Source organism: Lepidochelys kempii, chromosome 3 (assembly GCF_965140265.1).
Source record: "Lepidochelys kempii isolate rLepKem1 chromosome 3, rLepKem1.hap2, whole genome shotgun sequence".
In the NCBI taxonomy this organism is placed as follows: Eukaryota; Metazoa; Chordata; order Testudines; family Cheloniidae; genus Lepidochelys; species Lepidochelys kempii.
This window is the reverse complement of record NC_133258.1, coordinates 61,602,138-61,622,002: the sequence shown is the minus strand read 5'-3', so window position 1 is coordinate 61,622,002 and position 19,865 is coordinate 61,602,138. Positions and strand designations below refer to the sequence as shown.

General features: G+C 44.4%; 1 protein-coding gene across 7 annotated transcripts in view; it reads left to right on the top strand.

The window, feature by feature from the left end:
- Positions 1-19,865, top strand: part of PHIP (PHIP subunit of CUL4-Ring ligase complex) — a 305,027-nt gene that overhangs the window by 215,240 nt on the left and 69,922 nt on the right. For all 7 annotated transcript variants that reach the window (XM_073336505.1, XM_073336504.1, XM_073336507.1 and 4 more), the window contains one exon: positions 3,203-3,322. In XM_073336505.1, coding sequence (XP_073192606.1) covers positions 3,203-3,322 — 120 coding nt within the window. The remainder of the gene's footprint in view (positions 1-3,202; positions 3,323-19,865) is intronic.

Below are 19,865 nucleotides of genomic sequence, written 5' to 3'. Positions count from 1 at the left end.
CCTTAAAACTCCTAGTGAAGTATGTGAAATAATCTCTTGTACTAGCTCAGACAGTAGAGTTCATAAGTGCGGTGCTTAACTCCAGTTTGGTGAAAGCTTTTATGCCAGAATACAGGTTCTGGTCCCTTCAGTCAACAGTGTATGATCTGCAGAACACTGTGTGTGTGTGTGTGTTTGGGCCATTTTGGTCCTTGTGCACATACGTGTGATGCAGCTTGCCAGGCTTTTCCTGCAGCCATTACAGTGGTGGCTGAGGATGGAGTATATCCCGTCCACACACCTTATGACCAAACAAATCACAGCCTCCCCCCCCCCCCCCATTCTGCAGGAACTCAAGTGATGGCTATATCTTTTGAATGTAAGAAAAGGGATATCCTTCTTGTTCCCCTTCGCAATGATGATGCTGGAGAGATGCAGCAGGGACAGACTGGGGTGCCCACTGGAGCCATCTGAAAATGCAAGGTTCAGGGTCTCAAGATTATCTAAAACTTCACATGAACAACTTGGAACTGAGAGCTATCAGACTGGCTTTTATGGCATTCCTTCTCATACTCTGAAACACCCACAGTACAGATTGTGACAGGCAACATGTCGTCGATGCACTAAACAAACAGGGAGGCGCTTGATCATCTCCCCTCTGTCTGGAGGTGTTCAAGTTCCAAGAACAGTCCCATTGGCAAGGAGTGACTCTGATAGCTCTACACCTACCAGGGCTCAGCAATGACCTGGCGGACTTTCTGGGCAGGAATGTGGTAACCAGCCACAACTGGTCACCGTGGAAATATTTTGTTGATGGGAACTCCCACCATAGACCTCTTCACCATGGCAGATAATGCCAAATGCAGGGATTTCTGCTCCATGGGCAGTATAAGCCCCAGCTCCCTTTCTAGCACCTTTCTACTTCAGTGGTCTTGTATGCCTTCCCACTGATCACTCTGATCCCTAAGAGCATATCCAAGATCAAATGGGACAGAGCTACAGTCATCATGATACTGCCCTGCTGGCTGAGACGATTTTGGCTGTTGGATCTCCTGCATTTGTCCAGCCAGTCCCCCACCCCCAATATGACTTCCCACCTGCCTTGAAATGCTGTCTCAGAACTAGAGACAAATATTGCATCTGGACCCAGAGTGATGCTTGGTGGCCTGAATGTTGGCTTATTGAGCAAGACACACAAAGACTGCTCCCGGCAGGTCCAGAAGATCCTTTTACAGAATGGCAAATATTTTCCATATGAGCAGCTCAAACAATGTGAATCCAACTCAGATCCTAGACCAAAGATTCTGGACTATATGCTGCCTTTATTTTCCTTAAAATTCATCTGGAAGTCATATCAGCATGTCTCGCTCTGATACAGTCATACTCAGTCTTTTCATACCCTACAGTGTTGAAATTCCTCAAGGACCTTCTACCTACCTTCCCTCAGACTAGGGACCCTACTCCCACATTGTAGTGTAGCAAAGCCTGGAGTCGCCATTTGTGCCATCAGTAGAATGTTCATTATACCACCTCACCATCAAGATCGTCTTTCTGATAGCCATCACATCAGCATGGAGAGTCAGTGAACTGCAAGTTCTCATGACTGGGCTGGGATATATATCCTTCCACAGGAACAAAGTGGTGATGAAACCAGACCCTAAATTCATCCCCACAGTGGTCTCAGAATTCACCTAAGCCAGTCTGTCACCTTACCATTCTTCTCAAAGCCGCACTCATCACCAGGAGAAAAGAAGCTTTATATTCTGGATGTTACTGGGGCCCTGCTATATGACATAAACAAGACTTTCAGAGTTTCTCCCTGTCTCTTTGTGGCCATATCCAGTACATCAAAAGGCCAAGCTATCTCACCCCTGAGAATCTCAAAGAGAATTATTCAGTGCATTTTTACCTACTTACTATCTGTTGTATGGCAAGGCTCTCCCTGCAAACACTCCACCTGGGGCATAGGCAGCATCTTCAGCCTGCTTTAGAACTATACTGGTAGCTGAGATCTGTAAGGTAGCCACATGGAGCAACTCAATGACCTTGGTGAAATGCTGTGCATTTGACATGGCTGCCAGAGCAGATGTTGCATATGGAAGAGCAGTACTTCAATCCATGTTTGACTAATACAACTGAGACTCTTCACTCGCATCCAGGGAGGATTCTTCTTGACTGTCACCTGGAGTGGGACTTATACTAATACCATACTCGAACAAGAAAGTACAGTTATTTACCCTACAATAATTGAGGTTCTTCAAGATGTTGTAGCCCCACGACCCACCTTCCATCCTTATTTTTCGGAGTCCTCAGCTACATAGGCTTTAAAATGTGAGAGAACTGAGGGGAAGGTCATAGCCGCTCCACTCTCTATGCGCTCGTATGGGAGGCTCTGCTGGACGTTACTTTTAAAATAAAAAAAATGAAAAATTCAGTCTCCCAATGCATGGATCACATTCACACCTAGAGTAGGATCCACACTTACTACAACATTTCAAAGAACCACAGTTACTGTAGGTTTCAGAGTAGCAGCCGTGTTAGTCTGTAACTAATTGAACTTCCTAATGTGTATACATTATAGACAGGGCTGGTTGCACTGTCTATTATTTTGGCAACCTTTTCTTTGAGAAGCTTTAACACCTCCATACTTTGAAGTGGGCACTTAAAATTGGCAGGGGGAGTGGTATTTGTGTCAGGGATGTGTTTTTTGCTATTCCCATGAAAATGTATCCTAATTTGGCCTGCTTAGTAAAAACTTGCTAGAGCTTCACCTTTAAAATCTCCAAAGATCAGTCACCACTGGATCTTTAATAGTGTTCTTTTAACATAGGGGTTTTTTGCAATAGAATATAGAATTTGGGAAATTTCAATTGCTTATCTCTTAACCCTCAAAACTTGTCATATGGCTGGACGCTAATAAATTCGTACTTTATGTACATCAGTCAAATGTTATTTGGTAAAAGAAAGTACCTGTATTAAATTCAAGTTTCATTATAAAAAGTCTCATTTCACTGCTGCACTATAAAATTACCCTAAACTTTTCAATAGCATTTCTAATCTGGTTATGTCATTTATTTTCCTTTTTATGATAAAAATCAATCATTTTCACAAAAATCGAGTTGAGACTTTGACAAAAATAATAATATATTTTGGGGACAAATTGTGAGTTTTGGTAAAGGGTGAATTATTCTTATTAATGTATTATTGTGTGCATTTTCTTTAGAGGTTGGCTGTAGGAGTTTTGGCAGAAAATGGCTTGACGTTGGAAGAATGGCTGCCTTCAGCATGGATTACAGATACTATTCCTCGTCGGTGTCCGTTTGTGCCACAAATGGGTGATGAGGTATTCTTGTTTTTCTCAAGATTCTTGCTTTCCATTTCCAGTTTTTCAACTTTTTTACATAACTTTTTTAGAAATGTATGTTAATTATTTTCGTCATTATTTTTCTGAACATTTTGGATTGATTAAAACACCCTTTAGAGCTTAATTTTAATCAAGCCAAGAGTACTTTCTTTCAGAATGAAAGTTTCTCTGTCAGCACGTTCTACCTTTCCACTGCGCCCTTCAAAATCTTCTAAATGCTGTGTCACATTTGGGCTATCCCTTTTCTTTTTCCACACTATTGTGATGGGGTTTTTTATTGCACTGTATTTCTCCTGTGCCTTTCCTCATCTCTGTTACTTCAATGGGGTATATGCCCCGTATACTAAAGTGAGAAGTAAAGCAGGAAGAACTGAAAATACTAGTTAATTCACACAACTATGACATAGTTGGCATCACTGAGACTTGGTGGGATTATACACACGACTAGAATATTGGTATAGAAAGGTACAGCTTGCTCAGGTAGGGGAAAAGCGGGGAGGCGTTGCCTTATATATCAAAAATGTATAAACTTGGACTGAGGTTAGATGGAAATAGGAGACAGACTTGTTGAAAGTCTCTGGGTAAGGATAAAAGAGGTAAAAAAGCAAGGGTGATATCATGGTAGGGGTCTACTACACCGAACCAGGAAGAAGAGGTGGATGAGGTTTTTTAAATAACTAACAAAATCATCCAAAGCACAGGACTTGGTGGTGATGGGGAACTTCAACTACCCAGATATCTGTTGGGAAAATAACACAGCAGGGCACAGATTATCCAACAAATTCTTGGAATATATTGGAGACAATTTTTTATTTTAGAAGATGGAGAAAGCTTCTAGGGGAGAGGCTGTTTAGATTTAATTTTGACAAATAGGGAGGAACTGGTTAAGAATTTGAAAGTGGATCATGAAGTGATAGAGTTCATGATTCTAAGGAATGGTAACAGGGTAAACAGCACAATAAAGATAATGGATTTCAAAAAGGCAGAGTTTAGCAACTCAGGGAGTTCAGGAGAGTTGGCAGTCTTTCAAAGAGACATTATTAAGGACACAAGAGCAAACTATCATTGCATAGGAAAGATAGGAAGTATGGCAAGAGACCGCCCTGGCTTAACCAGGAAATCTTCAGTGATCTCAAATTCACAAAAGTCCTCCAAAAAGTGGAAACTCGGTCAAATTAGAAAGGATGAATGTAAACAAATTACACAAGTATATAGAGACAAAATTAGAAAGGCCAAGGCACAAAACGAGATCAAACTAGCTGGAGATGTAAAGGATAACAAGAAAACATTCTACAAATACATTAGAAGTAAGAGGAGGACTAAGGACAGAGTATGCCCATTACTTAATGAGGGGGGAAAAACAATAACAGAAAATGTGGAAATGGCAGAAGTGCTAAACGACTTCTTTGTTTCAGTTTTCACCAAACAGGATAGTAGCGATTGGATGTCTAACATAGTGAATGATAGTGAAAATGAGGTAGGATCAGAGGCTAAAATAGGGAAAGAACAAGTAAAAAATTACTTTGACAAGTTAGATGTCTTGGTCACCAGGTCCTGATGAAATAAATTCTAGATTACTCAAGGAGGTGACTGAGGAGATATGAGCCATTAGCAGTTATCTTCGAAAAGTCGTGGAAGATGGGATAGATTCCAGAGCATTGGAAAAGGGCATATAGTGCCAATATATAAAAAGGGAAATAAGGACAACCTGGGGAATTACAGACCACTCAACTTGGCATCAGTACCCAGAAAGATAATGGAGCAAATAAGTAAGCAATCAATTTCCATAAACACCTAGAAGATAATAAGGTAATGACATATCCATGCTGACTGATACTTAAGAGAAAATCATTCTCAAACCAGCCTAATAGCGATCTTTGACAGGGTAACAAGCCTTGTGGGTGGGGGGAAGTGGTAGATGTCTTATATATTGACTTTAGTAAGGCTTTTGATACGATCTTGCATGACCTTCTCATAAAAAGCTAGGGAGATGCAAGCTAGATGGAGCTACTATAAGGTGGGTGCATAACTGGTGGGAAAACCATTCCCAGGGAGTAGTTACTAGTAGTTCACAGTCAAGTGGGGTCCCACAGGCATCAGTTTGGGTCCAGTTTTGTTGAATATCGTCATCAAATGATTTAGATAATGGCATAGAGAGTACACTTATATAGTTTGTGGATGATACCAAGCTGGGAGGAGTTGCAAGTGCTTTAGAGAATACGTTTTAAATTGAAAATGATCTGGACAAACTGGAGAAATGGTCTGAAGTCAATAGGATAAAATTCAATAAGGACAAATGCAATATATTCCTCTTATGAAGAACAATCAGTTGCACACATACATAATGGGAAATGACTGCCTGGGAAGGAGTACTGCAGTAAGGTATAGCGGGTCATACTGGATCACAGGCTAAACATGAGTCAACAGTGTAATACTGTTGCAAAAAAGCAAATGTCATTCTGGCATGGAGTGTTGTAAGCAAGCCATGAGAAGTAATTCTTCCACTGTACTCCGTGCTGATTAGGCCTGAACTGGAGTAGTGTCCAGTTCTGGGTGCCACATTTCAGGAAAGATGTGGACAAATTGGAGAAAGTCCAGAGAAGAGCAACTAACATGATTAAAGGTCTAGAAAACATGACCTGTGAGGGAAGATTGAATAAATTGGGTTGTTTAGTCTGGAGAAGAGAAGACCAAGAGGGGACATGATAACAGTTTTGAAGTACACAAAATGTTGTTACAAGGAGGAGGGAGAAAAATTGTTTACCTTAACCTCTGAGGATAGGACAAAAAGCAGTGGGCTTAAATTGCAGCAAGGGCGGTTTAGGTTGGACATTGGGAAAAACTTCCTGACCATCAGGGTGGTTAAGCACTGGAATAAATTGCCCAGGAAGATTGTGGAATCTCCATCATTGGAGATTTGTAGACAAAAACCTGTCAGGAATGATCTAGATAATACTTAGTCCTACCAAGAGTTCAGGGGACTGAACTAGATGACCTCTCGAGGTTCCTTCCAGTCCTACAATTCTGTGATTCAGTAGTTCAATTCCAAAAATGACAGATACATAAAACAATTTGTTTTTTAATTTATAAAATGTGCTTAGTACAATATATTGGGTGCATGAACAATACTTAATATAATGTATGGCTTGAAAATCCAAGTCAAAAACAAGATTTTATGTACCCCGTCTTCCACAATCAATGACACACGAATTCACCCCTCAGGAAAAAGCCACAGGAAATAGTTGGACCATACACTATAATCTGTACAGGCCTAAATCTTCAAAGAGCTAAGCATTTTTGGATAGGTGTTGAGCACCCAGAGTGCTGAACTGAGTTCCCACACAGATTATCAACTTCAGTTTTCATTGAGAGCCTCTGTGGAGGTGATCTGCTCCTCACAGAATCAAATCCAAGATGAACAAGTCTGGTCACTGGTGCCATCTAGGTATTGTAGGGTTGTCAGTGATATGCCTGTACCATACTCTTAAGAGTCTTTAGCACCTACTAGTATTGACATGTTTCATAAAAATCTCACATTTGGCCAGACAAAGCAGATGTTGCACTGTATACAGGGAATACTTAGGCATGCTCTCATCAGTCTGTTGTTCAGAAGAACCTTGACATTAATGAAGTTGACAATGCCACCTAGTCTGTACCTGGAAACATACGAATTGTTGCACCAAAAGAGAAGTACCAGTAATACATCTAGTCCAGAAGCATATCGCTGACAATGATTGTTCCCATATGTGTCCGAGTGGGTGCAAGAAATTCCACAGCTGGATAATTATTTTATTATAAGCACGGCTGGTAACATCACCTATTAAGGTTGCTCAACACTTCCCTAAGGCTCCATTTTCTGTTGCTTATGACTTTGACATAGATTAATTATTTGGGCTGAAATTTTCCATACTGGGTGTCTGCCCTAGGCTGTGTTTTGGAAAATTTCAGCCAAAACAATTTAGTATGTGTCTACACTGCAGTGCAAGCTTGGGCTCATATCCACCTTTCATCTACACATAATTATGTCTGACTCAGGCCAGCAAACCCTCCATGCACAGGCCCCAGGACCCCATCAGTGTGGGGAGAGATTTGAACCTGAGTCCGACAGGCTCAAATTTTGCAGCATGGATGCAGCTCTGGCCATGCCTCCCATACTGGGGCCTGAGAGTTCACCAATGCTGTCCCACAATCCCATGGGCCTTTCTATCCCAAGGCCAGATGACTCCTAAGAAATGGAAGTGCTCCCTCTGGTTCAAGTACAGCTGCTCAGAATTTAGCCCTTCCTTTTTATTCTGACTACTGAACTGTAAGCAGTGTGAACCTTCTCTTATGTTTATAATGGCCACCAACACAAAGAAGTCCTTTGCCAAGTGCACTGCTAGCTGGTCATGAGAGCACAATCAGATTTTAGTTAAACTCTCGTGTGAGGCAAGCAAACAATTTGACTTCAGCAAGAATTCCAGTAATGACCATGCATACAAGGAAATAGTGAAGAAGCTGCCAGCTTTGTGGATGTACGAGACCAGTGCAGAGAGTGGATTAAGCATCCCAAGAACAACTACTGGAAAACTAGGGATGAGAACCACACCTCTGGAAACTCACCATCATCCTGCCCATTTTATGAGGAGTTTGACCATGTGCTGGGAATGGCACCAAGTACTGAGCCATCAGCACTTCATGACAGTCTGGTTAGAAGAGATGGTGACCTTCTGACCCTGGAATCCAGTTTGATACTGGACGGGAGCAAGCACCCGATGAGGCTGTTGAAGTGACTCTCATGCTCAGAGCAGTCTCCCAGGATGCTTTGCTACTGGAGCAGCTGCAGCACATCTTAGGTCTCTACTCAGAGGACCTTTTTGATGGCTCTTCGGAGGAGCAGCCCCTTGTAGAACTAGCAGCAGAAACACACGAAGCAGAAGTAGCCCCTCAACCTGGTGAGTTTCTGGTTCCATGTTTGTTGTTGTTATACAGGTAGGAGGAATTTCTGCTTTATGACCCAATGCAAAATTTATTACAAGCTGAGGGCAGCAGCATGTATCTGCCAGTGGCAAACGGAATGCCAGCACCTTAGCAGCACCACGTGGAATTCAAAATGGAAACCAGGAAGCGCAAACATCAATGAAACAAGCATTTAAAATTTAATTTTTACTAGAAACTTGCACATTCTTACCTTTACCACTCCAGCACATCTTTGTAAGAACCATATATTGCCTTCCCTTTTAGTATGCCATGCTATACAAATTAGTCCCCCCACAGTGTAACGAGCTGCATGTAAATGGTAAACTATCTGGTGGGGAAGTTAAATGTAGTCCATGGGCAATGGACTCTATGTCCAAAGTACAGCTGGGGGAATGTATATACACCAGAAATGTGTCGGGGGTGGGGGAAATGGCTGTGTAGTTTTTTGAGAGTCTGTGTTGTTGTATGTTTGCAAGTGGTCACTGGGTAGTTGAGGTCAGAGCAGCACGCATCGGACGCTGCAGGGAAGCAATAATCCATGTGGATGCTAACACAGCATCCTGTTGATTTTCCCCCCATGAATTTTGGCCCAGTCCCAGTGCTGTTAGCTGCAAACTTTTCCCATAGTAGGGAATTCAAGAGAGGTAGTCAAATTTCAGGAAAATGAGTACTTTCCAGTTCCAGCTCTGTAGATCACCAGCCCACTCCATAGATGTGCATTCAGTCACCATAACTTGGAAAACCTCTGTGGCATACACAGCTGGCTTGCTGCTGGCAGCTTGGAATAAAATGTCCCTTTGACATTTTGGAACCTTTAGACTTGTGATGTCCTCCAGAAGGTGGAATCCCTGAAAGGATAGAGAGGGCTTAGTTAGTAAGCTGTCACTTCCCTGCCCACAAATCAAGGTCGTCTGCAATTTTTAAACAGAAAAATTTTAACTTACCATTGTTTCTGCATCGTTTCACTGTGATTCAGTTGTGTTAATACAGCTTTAGGGAACTGAAACGTTCCTCTCAGAACGTTCAGTTTTGAAAAGTATCATTTCTGGGCCTTGAGATTCCACAAGCCGCTTTTGCCTGCAGAAACTTGTTTTAAAGTACAGACACAATAATGCTGTCAAGGTTCCTCCCCCACTCTGAACTCTAGGGTACAGATGTGGGGACCTGCATGAAAAACCTCCTAAGCTTATCTTTACCAGCTTAGGTCAAAACTTCCCCAAGGTACAAAATATTCCACCCGTTGTCCTTGGACTGGCCGCTACCACCACCAAACTAATACTGGTTACTGGGGAAGAGCTGTTTGGACGCGTCCTTCCCCCCAAAATACTTCCCAAAACCTTGCACCCCACTTCCTGGACAAGGTTTGGTAAAAAGCCTCACCAATTTGCCTAGGTGACTACAGACCCAGACCCTTGGATCTTAAGAACAATGAACAATCCTCCCAACACTTGCACCCCCCCTTTCCTGGGAAATGTTGGATAAAAAGCCTCACCAATTTGCATAGGTGACCACAGACCCAAACCCTTGGATCTGAGAACAATGAAAAAGCATTCAGTTTCTTACAAGAAGACTTTTAATAAAAATAGAAGTAAATAGAAATGAAGAAATCCCCCCTGTAAAATCAGGATGGTAGATATCTTACAGGGTAATTAGATTCAAAAACATAGAGAACCCCTCTAGGCAAAACCTTAAGTTACAAAAAAGATACACAGACAGAAATAGTTATTCTATTCAGCACAATTCTTTTCTCAGCCATTTAAAGAAATCATAATCTAACACATACCTAGCTAGATTACTTACTAAAAGTTCTAAGACTCCATTCCTGGTCTATCCCCAACAAAGACTGAATATAGACAGAATAAAGACTGAACATAGACACCTATGCAGAAACCAGCATACAGACAGACACACAGACCCTTTGTTTCTCTCCCTCCTCCCAGCTTTTGAAAGTATCTTGTCTCCTCATTGGTCATTTTGGTCAGGTGCCAGCGAGGTTACCTTTAGCTTCTTAACCCTTTACAGGTGAGAGGAGCTTTCCCCTGGCCAGGAGGAATTTCAAAGGGGTTTACCCTTCCCTTTATATTTATGACAAATGCACTGTTCGATTCTACTCTTAGGCCTTTCTGCCTCTTCACCTTGACAGTGTGAGTGCAGTCAGGCAGACCCCTGGGATGCAGAACTGTCACAGTCCAGTCCCAGCAGAAGTGTTTCTGTGATGAACTTATGGTGAACGTTCTGAACAGGGACAACAAGCAGGTGCAATACCAGAAGGAGAAGGATTCATGGCAAGTGGAAAGGCACAGACAGGCTACAGAGTAAGAGGACAGAATTGCAGTGCAGTGCAGTTTCTAGAGCAGGAACATTGACTGAGAGAGGAAGATAGAGCACAGCAGAAAGACCTGTTTGAGAGACTGGTTTATGCTTATGACCCCAAGAGTACAGGCTCCTGCCGAGCCTGCACCATGCCCTGAGTCCCCTCCATGGGACCATGGGCTGCAAAGCAGAAACAGTTTGGACAATTGCATAGTTTGGGTGGCCCATGCAACCAAATCTTAACAGCAGCTGGGCAGGGCAAATCTACCATGTGCAATCCTCTAACCTTGTGCTGAGCCATCTCCTGTGCAGGCCTCCCACCCCTGTGCAGCGGTGCCAAGAGCACACTAAACATGAAAGAAAGGGAAAGGAGGCCACAGGACATGCAACCTAAGGGGATTTATTTGTTGTCACGGTGTTCCCTATTTAATGTTTGGTTTATGCACTTGGTTTTATTAATGGTTTTGGAGTTGGGTTATTATTGATGTGTCAGTGGTAGCTGGCCTCCGTGGCAGTGGTTTAATCTATTTTTGTGTTTATTTTATTAAGAATGTCTATTTCTATCACTGCATCACACATATAGTGTGTATTTTAAATAATAAAGATAAACGCATGATAAGGAACAGCTGGGAAGTTGTATTCGAACATAAGTATTCAATAATTTTCTCTACGTCAATCCCTGCTGTAAATCCACAGTTCTTGCCACACTTCCCTGTCCCCAGTTCATAATCAGTCATGTCACCTGTAAGTACAGCGCATAGCAGTCAACCTCCTACCCAGTTCATAATCAGTTATGTCACCTATAAGTTACAATGCTTGGCAATCAGCCCTCCCCATTTTGTTGCATGATGGCAGTATCTCATTTACTGTAAACATTGTACAAGCACATTCATAAATATACTATTCTCCCTCTTCCATTGGCCTGTGCAAGCCCATAACGTGGGAGCACAGAGCATCCCTGATTTGTGTTGCCCAGACGCATCCTGCTCCAGCTGTGATAGGCACGCTTTCTGGTATAGTGTACCGATTCAGCGATCCATTACTGTTTTGGATCCATTCGGGAAAATGGCTCACCTTTGGCTTCACAGTAATGCAGACAGCATTGATGAATACTGGAATCCTAACAGATCTTCAGACAGCGCCAGCTGAATATCAGTTTGCTGAACCCACCTTCAGCAACCATTCTGCATCTTCTGACAGTGTGATTAAACATTGTTTTGCCAGGTATTCTGGTATGGTTTCATAAGGCAAGGCAAAAGGGGGGTATGTAGAGTCCTCCAAAATCACAGTGGGGACAGAAACTTCATTTATGACAGTGTCGTTTGGTGGCAATAGTGTTGCATCTTGTCCATGGATGTAGGCTCCCAATAGTTGGAAAACCCTGGCATCATGAACTTTCCTAGTGCAGTCAATGTTGGCATCCATAAAGTGGCCTCTGGGATCCACAAGAGTCTGCATAACGGTGGAGTAGTAACCTTTGCTGTTTATGTTCTCATGCTCCTTGAGGAGGGCAAACTATGGGCACATGAGTCACATCAGTGCCCCCACCGTAGTTTGGAAACTCCATTCTCTCAAAAGTAGTAATTACTTTAGGGATATTGTATGCCAGGGATCAGCAACCTTTGGCACGCGGCCCATCAGGGAAATCTGCTGGCGGGCTGGGATGATTTGTTTACCTGCAGCGTCCACAGGTTCGGCCAGTTGCAGCTCCCACTGGCCACAGTTCGCTGTTCCAGGCCAGTGGGGGCTGCAGGAAGCAGCATGGGCTGAGGGATGCGCTGGCTGCCGAGGGATTTGCAAAGAGTCTGTGACAAGGAGCTGGGGGAGGTGAGGACACTGAGATGGGGTGAGAAACCCAGGAACTAAGACTGGGAATGGGAGCCAGTGGGCTCAGGGGAAGGGGGAAACAGGAAGCCAAGCAGGGGGAGGATATTGGTATTGGCTAGGCAAGGAGATTGGGAACAAGGGAGTGGGGAAGATTAGGAGTGGCTGAAAGTGGGGGAGACTGGGACTGGAATGGGGAGTCTAAAGAGGAGACAGTGGAACTCCCTGGGAAAGGGGACTGGGATCAGAAGCCTGAGACATGGGATTGGCTAGGTGAGTAGAGTGGGGCTGGGGCTGAGGAGCGAGTGGTGGGGTAGAGACAGGACTGGGACAAGTACAGGTTGTAGAGGATGAGGCAGAAAGAGTCAAACTTGGGGTAGGGGGAGGTCTGGGCAGAAGAGTCTGTGAGTACACTAGAGTACACTTCTCTCCAGAGCCTGTAATGGCCAAAGATCCTAGGGTTTTATCATTCCTTTGCTGTCAGCCAATGTCAGCTCAAGTGGCAGAGTTATGTGCAGTGTATGTAAAGGTTCCAGCCCTCCAGATAACCCATGTGGATGTCAGTAAAATATCACATTATGGAATTTGTTTTTTTCACTTTGCTTAAAAACAAACAAACAAAAAACCCTAGAACTGCACACAAAAAACTACACTTAGGGTATGTCTACACTACGGAATAAGGTCAAATTTATAGAAGTCGGTTTTTTAGAAATCGGTTTTATATATTCGAGTGTGTGTGTCCCCACAGAAAATGCTCTAAGTGCATTAAATGCATTAACTCGGCGGAGTGCTTCCACAGTACCGAGGCTAGAGTCGACTTCCGGAGCATTGCACTGTGGATAGCTATCCCACAGTTCCCGCAGTCTCCGCTGCCCATTGGAATTCTGGGTTGAGATCCCAATGCCTGATGAGGCTAAAACATTGTCGCGGGTGGTTCTGGGTACATATCGTCAGGCCCTCGTTCCCTCCCTCCCTCCGTGAAAGCAAGGGCAGACAATCGTTTCGCGCCTTTTTTCCTGAGTTACCTGTGCAGACGCCATACCACGGCAAGCATGGAGCCCGCTCAGGTAACCGTCACCCTATGTCTCCTGGGTGCTGGCAGACGCGGTACGGCTTTGCTACACAGTAGCAGCAACCCATTGCCTTCTGGCAGCAGACGGTGCAATATGACTGGTAGCCGTCCTCGTCGTGTCCGAGATGCTCCTGGCCACGTCGGCTGGGAGCGCCTGGGCAGACATGGGCGCAGGGACTAAATTTGGAGTGACTTGACCAGGTCATTCTCTTTAGTCCTGCAGTCAGTCCTATTGAACCGTCTTATGGTGAGCGGGCAGGCGATACGGATTGCTAGCAGTCGTACTGTACCATCTTCTGCCGGGCAGGCAAGAGATGAGGATGGCTAGCAGTCGTATTGTACCATCTTCTGCCAGGCAGGCAAGAGATGAAGATGGCTAGCAGTCGTACTGTACCATTTTCTGCAGAGCAGCCATAAGATGTGGATGGCATGCAGTCCTTCTGCACCGTCTGCTGCCAGCCAAAGATGTAAAAGATAGATGGAGTGGATCAAAACAAGAAATAGACCAGATTTGTTTTGTACTCATTTGCCTCCTCCCCTGTCTAGGGGACTCATTCCTCTGGGTCACACTGCAGTCACTCACAGAGAAGGTGCAGCGAGGTAAATCTAGCCATGTATCAATCAGAGGCCAGGCTAACCTCCTCGTTCCAATAAGAACAATAACTTAGGTGCACCATTTCTTATTGGAACCCTCCGTGAAGTCCTGCCTGAAATACTCCTTCATGTAGAGACACCCCCTTTGTTGATTTTAGCTCCCTGAAGCCAACCCTGTAAGCCGTGTCGTCAGTCGCCCCTCCCTCCGTCAGAGCAACGGCAGACAATCGTTCCGCACCTTTTTTCTGTGCGGACGCCATACCAAGGCAAGCATGGAGGCCGCTGAGCTCACTTTGGCAATTAGGAGCACATTAAACACCACACGCATTATCCAGCAGTATATGCAGCACCAGAACCGGGCAAAGCGCTACTGGGCGAGGAGGCAACGTCAGCGCGGTCACGTGAGTGATCAGGACATAGACACAGATTTTTCTGAAAGCATGGGCCCTGCCAATGCATGCATCATGGTGCTAATGGGGCAGGTTCATGCTGTGGAACGCCGATTCTGGGCTCGGGAAACAAGCACAGACTGGTGGGACCGCATAGTGTTGCAGGTCTGGGACGATTCCCAGTGGCTGCGAAACTTTCGCATGCGTAAGGGCACTTTCATGGAACTTTGTGACTTGCTTTCCCCTGCCCTGAGGCGCATGAATACCAAGATGAGAGCAGCCCTCACAGTTGAGAAGCGAGTGGCGATAGCCCTGTGGAAGCTTGCAACGCCAGACAGCTACCGGTCAGTTGGGAATCAATTTGGAGTGGGCGAATCTACTGTTGGGGCTGCTGTGATGCAAGTAGCCCACGCAATCAAAGATCTGCTGATATCAAGGGTAGTGACCCTGGGAAATGTGCAGGTCATAGTGGATGGCTTTGCTGCAATGGGATTCCCTAACTGTGGTGGGGCCATAGATGGAACCCATATCCCTATCTTGGCACCGGAGCACCAAGCCGCCGAGTACATAAACCGCAAGGGGTACTTTTCAATAGTGCTGCAAGCTCTGGTGGATCACAAGGGACGTTTCACCAACATCAACGTGGGATGGCCGGGAAAGGTACATGACGCTCGCATCTTCAGGAACTCTGGTCTGTTTCAAAAGCTGCAGGAAGGGACTTTATTCCCAGACCAGAAAATAACTGTTGGGGATGTTGAAATGCCTATATGTATCCTTGGGGACCCAGCCTACCCCTTAATGCCATGGCTCATGAAGCCGTACACAGGCAGCCTGGACAGTAGTCAGGAGCTGTTCAACTACAGGCTGAGCAAGTGCAGAATGGTGGTAGAATGTGCATTTGGACGTTTAAAGGCACGCTGACGCAGTATACTGACTCGCTTAGACCTCAGTGAAACCAATATTCCCACTGTTATTACTGCTTGCTGTGTGCTCCGCAATATCTGTGAGAGTAAGGGGGAGACGTTTATGGCAGGGTGGGAGGTTGAGGCAAATCGCCTGGCTGCTGGTTACGCGCAGCCAGACACCAGGGCGGTTAGAAGAGCACAGGAGGGCGCGGTAGGCATCAGAGAAGCTTTGAAAACCAGTTTCATGACTGGCCAGGCTACGGTGTGAAAGTTCTGTTTGTTTCTCCTTGATGAAACCCCCCGCCCCTTGGTTCACTCTACTTCCCTGTAAGCTAACCACCCGCCCCTCCTCCCTTCAATCACCGCTTGCAGAGGCAATAAAGTCATTGTTGCTTCACATTCATGCATTCTTTATTCATTCATCACACAAATAGGGGGATGACTACCAAGGTAGCCCAGGAGGGGTGGTGGAGGAGGGAAGGAAAATGCCACACAGCACTTTAAAAGTTCACAACTTTAAAATTTATTGAATGACAGCCTTCTTTTTTTTTGGGCAATCCTCTGTGGTGGAGTGGCTGGTTGGCCGGAGGCCCCCCTACCGCGTTCTTGGGCGTCTGGGTGTTGAGGCTATGGAACTTGGGGAGGAGGGCGGTTGGTTACAGAGGGGCTGCAGTGGCAGTCTGTGCTCCAGCTGCCTTTGCTGCAGCTCAACCATACACTGGAGCATACTGGTTTGGTCCTCCAGCAGCCTCAGCATTGAATCCTGCCTCCTCTCATCACGCTGCCGCCACATTTGAGCTTCAGCCCTCTCTTCAGCTCGCCACTTACTCTCTTCAGCCCGCCACCTCTCCTCCCGGTCATTTTGTGCTTTCCTGCACTCTGACATTATTTGCCTCCACGCATTCGTCTGTGCTCTGTCAGTGTGGGAGGACAGCATGAGCTCAGAGAACATTTCATCGCGAGTGCGTTTTTTTTTTTCTTTCTAAGCTTCACTAGCCTCTGGGAAGGAGAAGATCCTGTGATCATTGAGACACATGCAGCTGGTGGAGAAAAAAAAAGGGACAGCGGTATTTAAAAAGACACATTTTGTAAAACAGTGGCTACAGTCTTTCAGGGTAAACCTTGCTGTTAACATTACATACATAGCACATGTGCTTTCATTACAAGGTCGCATTTTGCTTCCCCCCACCGCATGGCTACCCCCTCAACCCTCCCCCCTCCCTGTGGCTAACAGCGGAGAACATTTCTGTTTAGCCACAGGCAAACAGCCCAGCAGGAATGGGCTCCTGTGAGTGTCCCCTGAAGAAAAGCACTCTATTTCAACCAGGTGACCATGAATTATATCTCACTCTCCTGAGGATAACACAGAGAGATAAAAAACGGACGTTGTTTGAATGCTGGCAAACATACACTGCAATGCTTTGTTCTATAATGATTCCCGAGTACGTGTTACTGGCCTGGAGTGGTAAAGCGTCCTACCATGAAGGATGCAATAAGGCTGCCCTCCCCAGAAACCTTTTGCAAAGGCTTTGGGAGTACATCCAGGAGAACCGCGAATGCCAGGGCAAAGTAATCCTTTCACATGCTTGCTTTTAAACCATGTATAGTATTTTAAAAGGTACACTCACCAGAGGTCCCTTCTCCGCCTGCTGGGTCCAGGAGGCAGCCTTGGGTGGGTTCAGGGGGTACTGGCTCCAGGTCCAGGGTGAGAAACAGTTCCTGGCTGTCGGGAAAACCAGTTTCTCCGCTTGCTTGCTGTGAGCTATCTACAACCTCATCATCATCATCTTCATCCCCAAAACCTGCTTCCGTATTGCCTCCATCTCCATTGAAGGAGTCAAACAACACGGCTGGGGTAGTGGTGGCTAAACCCCCTAAAATGGCATGCAGCTCATCATAGAAACGGCATGTTTGGGGCTCTGACCCGGAGCGGCCGTTCGCCTCTCTGGTTTTCTGGTAGGCTTGCCTCAGCTCCTTCAGTTTCACGCGGCACTGCTTCGGGTCCCTGTTATGGCCTCTGTCCTTCATGCCCTGGGAGATTTTGACAAAGGTTTGGCATTTCGAAAACTGGAATGGAGTTCTGATAGCACGGATTCCTCTTCCCAAACAGCGATCAGATCCCGTACCTCCCGTTCGGTCCATGCTGGAGCTCTTTTGCGATTCTGGGACTCCATCATGGTCACCTGTGCTGATGAACTCTGCATGGTCACCTGCAGCTTGCCACGCTGGCCAAACAGGAAATGAGATTCAAAAGTTCGCGGTTCTTTTCCTGTCTACCTGGCCAGTGCATCTGAGTTGAGAGTGCTGTCCAGAGCGGTCATAATGGAGCACTCTGGGATAGCTCCCGGAGGCCAATACCATCGAATTGTGTCCACAGTACCCCAAATTCGAGCCGGCAAGGCCGATTTAAGCGCTAATCCACTTGTCAGGGGTGGAGTAAGGAAATCGATTTTAAGAGCCCTTTAAGTCGAAATAAAGGGCTTCATCGTGTGGACGGGTCCAGGTTGACATCGATTTAATGCTGCTAAATTCGACCTAAAGTCTTAGTGTAGACCAGGGCTAAAATAATATTAAAGTTGCAAATTCAAGGGCTCAAAAGTTGAGAAATGCACAAGCAACCTTAATTCAGCCACCTTGTAGGTAAGCATTATGATACGGTTGTTAATTACATGATCACATGCTATTTTTCCACCCTGCTTTGGAAATTAATCAGAGTTGTGTACTGAAGAAGGCTGTTGTCTGTAGGACTCCTGCCTCATTTGTTACAGAAGTTTAAAGGTTGTGGTGAGTGAGGCAGAGGTTTGCAGGAAATAGAGGATGGTCTCATAGTAAAAGCAGTTGAATGCCACTCTGGGTAATTGAATTCTATCCCCACAGCGGCACAGAGTTCCTTTGTGATTGTAAGTAACTGATATCCACCAGATTTTTCACATGCAGTCACTGTGTGTTCCATATTTTCTGGGTGCTCAACTTGAGACCCTGGGGTCTGATTTGCAAAAGCGCTAAGCACTCAACTACAGTTGAAGTCAGTGGGAGCTGTGCTGTAAACATAAGTGCTATAATGCTGAAAAATCAGGCTCTGAGTGTCTAAAATTGGGCATCCAAAATTAGAGGATACTTTTCACCTTAATCTCTGCCTCAGTTTGCCATCTGTAAAATGGGGATAGTACCTACGTATTTCACAGAGGTGTTGTGAAAATACATTCATTAATGTTGCTAAACACTTGGATAGTGATGATCATCATAGCAAAAGGGTTTGAATAGTATGTAGTAAATAACGCATGAGCCACACTTTGAACAATAAGAAAAGGAGTACTTGTGGCACCTTAGAGACTAACAAATTTATTTGAGCATAAGCTTTCGAAATATAGAATGGCTGGCTCATTAAGTGAACATTGTCCATTCTGTGCACTGAATGACATTGGGGTTTTGTGGAAATAATAGTATGTGATCGTGTAATTGATGATGGTATCATAATACATACATACAAGGAGACCGAATTAAGGTTGCCTTAACTCTGTTATTTCATGACTCCTAAGTGTTTGACTTTGCAACCACAATAATCTTCTTCGTTACATGCAAAAAACCTCTAAGACTAATAGAGTAAAACTATTTGTGTAGCGGGAGATACATTTTGAGAGGGAGATATCTCATACTATTCTTGAATTATTTGGGGGGGAGATGGTATTAATGTAGTTTACAACATTTGCCAGGAAAGGTTAATAGGTCTATTTATTGTTTTGTAACTTGTTCTCCTAAAGCTGGCCAATTTCATCTTTAGTTAAGCTCACCATATAAATAGCACTTAACTTTATTTCTTATTAGCACCACTTGCAAATCTTTGTTATGTATTTTAAAGAAATGCAACTAAGAGAGATGACTGCCTATTTATCTGCCTGAAGAGAACATTCTATAGTTTAGACTGCTTGAGTGTTCTTTAGTATGGCATCAGTAATATAGTATTGATACCACCCTGAAATTGTAGAATCTGTGAAATTTATCAAAAGACTAAAGTTTATTTTTCTGTGAATAGGCATACTATTTTTTCTAATGTTACTGTGCTCAGTCTTTTGATGGAAATCACATGAGATTTTTCCTTATTTGTAAAATGAAAGTATTTTATTAGTGTGTATAAATGGTTTCATTTCTATAGAAAAAGTTGGTAGGAGTGGCTGGTAAGTATGGAAGGATTTATCTGTAGTTTGTTTCAATAGTTCGGATTTTGTTTCTGTTGCAAAAATATGGTGTAGTAGTCAATGGTTGTCACTAAATTTAAATAAGAATCTTTCAAAAATGTAGTTTAGCTCCAGCATTTAGTAGCATCTGCTGCTCTTCCTACCAATTAGATCATCATAATGTCTGGCAAAATCGCACAACTCCCACCTGATTCTGTAACCTCAAAGATCACAGACACAAAACGGGGATTTAAGGGCTATGTCTTTAATATGATATTCTGCAAAGTTAGT